This window comes from Alnus glutinosa, chromosome 8, assembly GCF_958979055.1.
Source record: "Alnus glutinosa chromosome 8, dhAlnGlut1.1, whole genome shotgun sequence".
Lineage (NCBI taxonomy): Eukaryota > Viridiplantae > Streptophyta > Magnoliopsida > Fagales > Betulaceae > Alnus > Alnus glutinosa.
The window spans coordinates 1,593,671-1,600,654 of record NC_084893.1 but is presented as its reverse complement, the minus strand read 5'-3'; the positions used below and the strand labels follow the sequence as shown (position 1 = coordinate 1,600,654).

Sequence of the window (6,984 nt, the reverse complement as noted above, 5' to 3'; positions counted from 1 at the left end):
TAATAAACTGTTCAAGAACCTAACCTTTTAACCTAATTACCATCAAATTTATATGGAAGCTTTATCCAGAGTCTCACAACCACTAATTTAGAGTATGTGCAATGAGGTTGCTCGTTGCACCGATGGATAACTTCAGGTGAGATGACATTTGAGCCCTACCCTAAATACCTATCCCAGCAAAATTGAGTTCGAATAGCCTCTAAATGAGAATTAGATTTTATTTTTTTATTTTTAAATGAAATAGACACTATCAATTTAATGGTAACGATTAAAGTTAATATATTTAATGGTGTACATGATGTTAATATTATCATATTTTTTTTAAAAAAATTTAAATAATATAGTCTCTCACACACCATTAGATACATCAATTTAAAATCCTATTAATAAAATTGATAATAATCAATTATCCATTTCAAATGAAATGGAGATGATCATTGTCGATAAGGCTGAAGTAATGTTACACTTCATGCCTATTTATGACACTCACTTTACACAAACTAATATAACGTGTTTTAAGTGTTTTTTTTATATATATATATATATAAATGGTTGATATTGTAAGCCACTTAATACATACTGTGTTAATCAGTATAACATGAAAAATTTGACTTAAGTGCAGTAAAAACAATTATAGCATATGTGCAATAATTTTTTTAACGGTCCACATTTTATTTTACTTTATCTTATTCTTATAAAAATTTTAGAATTAAATTTAAACCGTTAAAAAAATTAAATACATATATTATATATATATATATATATATACAGTAATTATGCTTAACTCATAATGTATACCCGTCGACGAAGCAGCCCATTACAACTTGCACCCGATCCCAGCCCACAACTACATGCAACTCTATAGCCGGGGGCGGCATCCACGTGTCGTTAACCCACCAAACGTAAGTGAGGAAAACGCGCACGGGTGCGCGTTAGAGTAGCTCACCCGCGGTTAACATTAAAATCCGGATAAGACTGTCTTTCTTGATTATTAAGTAAATTAAAAAAGAAATTGGATAAGCATGGCAAATAGCACGTCAGACAGTTGCCCGGTCGAGTGCATCACAATCAATGCACACCCATGCATCACAGCTCTACACGTGTTCAAACCTTACACATCAGAGGCTCAACTCAAAGTAAACAGTTTCAACCGTCACGATCACACGTGCACGACAAGTTTCGCTACACAGATTATAGATGTCAGTTTTTCCTGATATGTCGTATAAGTTAGAGATCCTACGCTTGTCGGATTCAGATTTCAGAGTCGCAGAGAAAGAGTTTTGGTGTGATGGCGGCGATGGGAGATAGTCCGAGGAGTGGGTTGTCGAGTCCGGAGGCGAAGTTGGGGATGAGGGTGGAGGACCTGTGGGATGTAATGGAGCCACAGCTCAGTCCTACTGAGAAGCTCAACGCTTGCTTTGAGAGCATCCCTGTCTCTGCTTTCCCTCCGGCTCCTTCAGATATAGGTATCAATTTTCAAATATATACATATATGTATCTGTGCATGTGTAGCTCTGTTAATATTTGAGATATCACGCATCGGTTTGATGGTGAAGGTGAATTTCGTATACAATGTTTGATGTATACTGGTAATAGGCAAAGTTTGGGAATGATCTCGGTTGGTTTTAATATCCCAGTTGATTAGACTGTCTGCTGCAAACGGATTTTTTGTTTGGGTGTTTTAATTTCTCAAGATGGTTTGTATGAGGAGGTACAGAAGCTTTGAAATAATGAAATGGGGAAAGGTAGTGAAGAAGAGTGACTGTAGCTTTTGTATTCTCTGATTGGTCAAGAAAATTCATGTTTTGTTGTCTTAGGGAGGAAAATATAAGAGAAAAAGAAAAACCCGAGCAAGGTAAGATTTTTATATGGAAAAAGTTTTAAGTGATTTGACAGAGAAAGAAATAAGAAATCCAAAGAAATATTATTTCCTGTGCTACCGGATAAGGTTGATTAGCTGATGTTTCAATTTTTTTATTTGACTAAAACAAAAGAATTTTTTTTTGACTAAAATTCATATTTAATGTTGTTTTAGGGAGGAAACGATAAAAATAAAAAATAAAAAAAATAAAATAATAATAATAATAATAATAAAATCCAAGCAAGGTAGTATTTTTATGTTGAAAAATTATGTTCTTTGATATATCTAAGCTTTTCTGGGAAGGCTAACCAACAGAAAAATGTAACTAGATGAGATAGAAATTGCTGTATGCTCTGCTTTCTTACTAGTTGTTATTGTGTCATTGCTTGATATACATTGTTTGTCCATTACCCGTGAATGTGAGGCCTGCTTCCGAAGCTTTTTGGTATAACTGGCTAACAAAAGAGTATTTATATCTGTTTTTGCATCAGAAGTCATTGTTATAGTATGGATCCACTGGCTTTTGAATATGATGCAAATGTAGTGCAAATTGTATTTTTTTTTTTCTCTCTACATTCATTATTGCATGCCTTTTTTGTTTCCTGTTCTAAGTGCATCATGATTCTTGCATCCAGTTATTGAGATAAAATCAGATGCCAGTTTGGCTGAAGCTGTTCAAATACTAGCGCAACACAAAATTCTTAGTGCGCCCGTGGTGGATGTTGATGCACCTGAGGATGCCAGTTGGATTGACAGATACATTGGCATAGTTGAGTTTGCAGGAATTGTTGTTTGGATTCTGCATCAGGTTAGCATGCCTAATTAACCTGTATAATTGCAGAGTAGACCTTGTTGTTGCGAGAATTCTTAATTCATGAGTTGTAGGGAGGGACTTATGTCACCACAAACAATCTCTTTTGCTCTTGATGACAGATATAAGAAAAAGAAACTAAATAAAAGATTCCAACGTGTTGGTATCCAAGAAACTAAAACCACCACGTAATTGGACCTAATAGAACTACTCGACTAATTTGACTTGGATTTACGCTCATGAGGAACTTAAGCATATGTAGAGGCATAATTCTCTCTACTTATCATTCCCTTTGGTTTTTGCAGCAACTAACTGAAGGTTTACTATCAGATGAATTGTTTCAGCCTTTAGGGCATAGATTGGCCACTATTTCTTCTTGATTTTCCAATAATGTTGAATCTTTTCTTTAGATGCTTTCAGTTCATATATTTAGGATTGTTTCAACATGAATGTAATTCTGACTTGGCTATCTTCACAGTTCCAAAACTAAAAACATGACAACTTATGTTCTTGACAGTCTGAACCACCATCTCCCAGGAGTCCATCCAGTGCAACTGCTTTCGCAGCGGCAGCCAATGGAGTGAATGGTGAAACTGGGTTCCTAGGCCCTGAATCTGCTGCAACAACTTCAGGAAATTTTTTTGAAGCTCTGACTTCTTCTCGCTTGTATAAAAACACAAAGGTTCTACTTCTGACTTTTATAACTAGTTTAAGCTTTGTTCCATCCCATTTTGTTTTTCCTTTTTATTACTTCCACAAAAATTCCGAAAACGCTTATGAACTTTTTGGCATACAGGTTCGTGACATCTCTGGGTCATTCCGCTGGGCTCCATTTCTTGCTTTGCAGACATCCAACTCTTTTCTGAGCATGCTCTTACTGCTTTCAAAGTACAAATTAAAGAGTCTTCCTGTAGTTGATTTGGGTGAAGGGAAAATTGATAACATCATCACTCAATCTGCCGTTATTCATATGCTAGCTGAATGTGCTGGGCTTCAATGGTTTGAAAGTTGGGGAACCAAGAAACTATCTGAACTTGGTCTTCCAGTGATGACCCCTGATCGCGTCATCAAGGTGCATTTCTCTTCTCAGTTTATGTTTGTGGATGCTAAGTTTGCTACATATATCCTCAGTGCATAATGTGTAATCAGTGACCCAATGCTTTTTGCTTGTAAAACCATGACCATTGAAGTTCCTTATTTGTTAAAGAGTTCCTGTCTAGAAACATTAGATCTACCTTTAGATTTTATGAATTATGAGGAATTCCAACCTTATTTTATTGTCCCGACTTAGGCCCTTACAAAAATGCCCCCATGGTACAAAAAGGTTTGGTTGCTCACCTTCATTCGCTAGAAAATGTCTTTTATCTATGATATTTGAGCCTATTCATGGGCTTAGAACTTGATATTCACTGGGTCACACTAGAAAGATTGGCCTAGAAATATTCACATCTTAATGAATTGTCTTATATGCTTACTTTCTGTTGTAGGTCTATGAGGATGAACCAGTGCTCCAGGCGTTTAAGCTGATGAGGAAAAAGAGGATTGGAGGGATTCCTGTTGTTGAAAGTGGTGGTAGCAGGGCAGTGGGTAATATAAGTTTAAGAGATGTTCAGTTCTTGCTAACCGCACCAGAGATCTATCATGATTATAGGTTTGTAGCCAAATTAATTTCTAGAATCGTGCTTCTTTTGTTACTCGTTATGTCTTATGTTTGACCCTTGAAGTTCTATAGGGATTGATTAGTGATGGCAGTAGGATAATAGGTTAATCAGATAATTCAACCTGCTCTTTCCATCCTTAGAGTTAATGGCATGCTAATAAAACTGATTGTCAAAGTTCTGAAGGAGGTCATAAACAATAAAACTGGTAATGTTGATACCAATGTGGAACCCTCAACACTGGCGGACCTCCATACAGAACAAATATGTTGTAGTTCACCACATCAGAGAAGTGATCTGAAGGTTGGCATGATCCTTTACTATAGGTGACATGGGTATTTGTTTTGAGGTCTGGTTATTTCCATGTTAGATGCACATGACAAGCTTATGAATCTTAACTTCTCGTCTGTACTGTGCATTGTAATTGTCTACCACATCAGAATTCTATTTCTAAATCGAAATTAATATAAACTTGTTGATAAAGAGAATCGGGTTAAGGAAGTTTGCAATTTTATCAAGTTTGTTTTAGGCTCTGGTCCATAGCTAGTGTTCAATCAAGCTGACTCCCATTGCACTCATTTGACATGTTTTAACAGATCTATCACAGCAAAGAACTTCCTGACATCTGTTAGAAACTACTTAGAGAAGCATCATGAGCTCTCCCCAATTTTGAGTGGCATGATTACGTGCAAAAAGGACCACACGATGAAAGAACTGATTCAGCTCCTCGACTCTGAGAAGGTCCACCGGATATATGTTGTCGATGATGACGGGAATCTGGAAGGAGTGATCACGCTCAGAGACATCATCTCAAGGCTAGTACATGAGCCGCGTGGCTACTTTGGTGATTTCTTTGATGGTGTTCTCCCGCTGCCACAAAGCAGCAGGGTTTAAGAGGTATGAAGAATAGCATTCTGATAATTTCCTCACTGGTTGACTTCCCCTCCCCCATCTGTTCTCCTTTACTTGTAATAATCTTTGCCCTTGCTCTTTGGTGGTTTTCTTGGAGACTGTCAAATGTGGTGATGGCAGCGTAGGCAAGCTCCTGTAATTAAATTTTCTCCAGTTGAACTGATCTAACTTTTATGTATATTTGCTGTATCGATGAACTTTTGAGGCGAGGTTTTTGTATTAGAATTGGTCTAACAAATAAACTCCTTACTCGTGTACCTTTGTACTCGAATCTTGATACTCCGTGCTTATTTTTCTACCGACAGTGGATGTGTTCTCTGTTGTGAAACTTCTTCCACGGTGCTCCGAGGGTTGTCATCAGTAGACCGATCCCAAAAACAAAAGCAAGCATTTTGAATCACTTTGGGTTGTATATTTATGTACTTAAAGATGATTCTTGATGATGATCTCTTAAAAGGTAGGGTTAACAATTTTTGACACGACATACAAACCCAACACGGAATTAACAGGTTGGGATTGAAAGGTCTGACCTGTTTAATTAAATGAGTCGGATTAAGACAATTTTAACCACGATTCGCGAATCTAATACGAAATTAGAGGGTTATAGTATATTTATGTTTCGACAAGATTTGAACATGAAACGCAAACACGAATACTTAAAAGGGTTTGTGCTTCTCGATGGCTACGGAAGAAAACAAGCATGCTTGAATCAGCAGCGGCACAAGTGACTTATGATTGGTACAACTCTATTCCTACGAGGGAGTTGTTGGGTTAACACACCAAACAAATAAGGATAGCTATTGCCTTTCTGGCAACAATGTTGCAGATTTACATCTCAAGTTTGATTGGGAAATGAGATCATCTGTAATCAAAGGTCAAGTACGGCTTGCATTAAAGGCTTTTGAGGACGGCCGTGGCAGCGGAATCCACAACAAAAATGGACAAAGCGGACCTTTCATGCTAGGCAACAGGCATTGGGTACAAACAGGTTTCCATGATTCCACCTCTAGAATGCCAGCCGTTTCTTTATGCGGCATGGTCGCTAACTCCACTTCTACAATTTTTGTTTGGTCTACAAATCAATGTTCATATCAGTTAACGGACGTCGCAGCTCTTAGAGATTAAAACAAATAACAATACTAATTATGCAGGTGTCCAAACTCCTGTTGAGATGAGATCCCAACACCCTCGCACTCACATATAATTATATAATGTATGTGCAGCTCTCATTGCACCCAGTTTTGACATGTCAGATGGTTCCCTGAAGGCAGGCATACTCTTTAGAATTTTTGACCGTTGGAGAAAACTCAGCTTTAACTTAAAAAATATTTCTTATGGGTTGACTTGTGAAGGCTACCATTGTTTGTTTTTGTTCACTACAAGGAGCTTTGTCATCCACAGCCGGCAGCCTCACTGTCGTTGGTGATTATCATTTGATTGCTATTTAATTTGGAAGTAAATTCACCATGGACCAAAATTGCCCATATTTGTTAACGCCATTCCTTTCTGTTCTCAAGTCAAAAACACAAAATACTCCTCAAAATATAAAACTACCTTTATATCATATTAGAACACTTTCTCAAACCAAAAACAAAAAACACGTTAACAAACATATATGCTACGTTTTTGTTCTTCTGCCAACAATAAATGCTTGGTTGCAATGCTACTTACTCACTCTTCCCTAGTCCAATGAATAAGGCAATAATAGCAGCACTAAAGATAGGAGGGCGGGGGTCCATAAG

The 6,984-nt window shown here is 37.2% G+C and overlaps 1 protein-coding gene across 1 annotated transcript; it reads left to right on the top strand.

Moving 5' to 3' along the window:
• Window positions 1–1,245: 1,245 nt before the first annotated feature.
• LOC133874846 (SNF1-related protein kinase regulatory subunit gamma-1) lies at window positions 1,246–5,521 on the top strand. The gene is made up of 6 exons (XM_062312731.1): window positions 1,246–1,466; window positions 2,497–2,669; window positions 3,190–3,354; window positions 3,469–3,744; window positions 4,160–4,323; window positions 4,927–5,521. Exons 1-6 carry the CDS (start codon window positions 1,289–1,291, stop codon window positions 5,222–5,224), a joined length of 1,254 nt encoding a protein of 417 aa, XP_062168715.1. The 5' UTR covers window positions 1,246–1,288; the 3' UTR covers window positions 5,225–5,521.
• The last annotated feature ends 1,463 nt before the right edge of the window (window positions 5,522–6,984 follow it).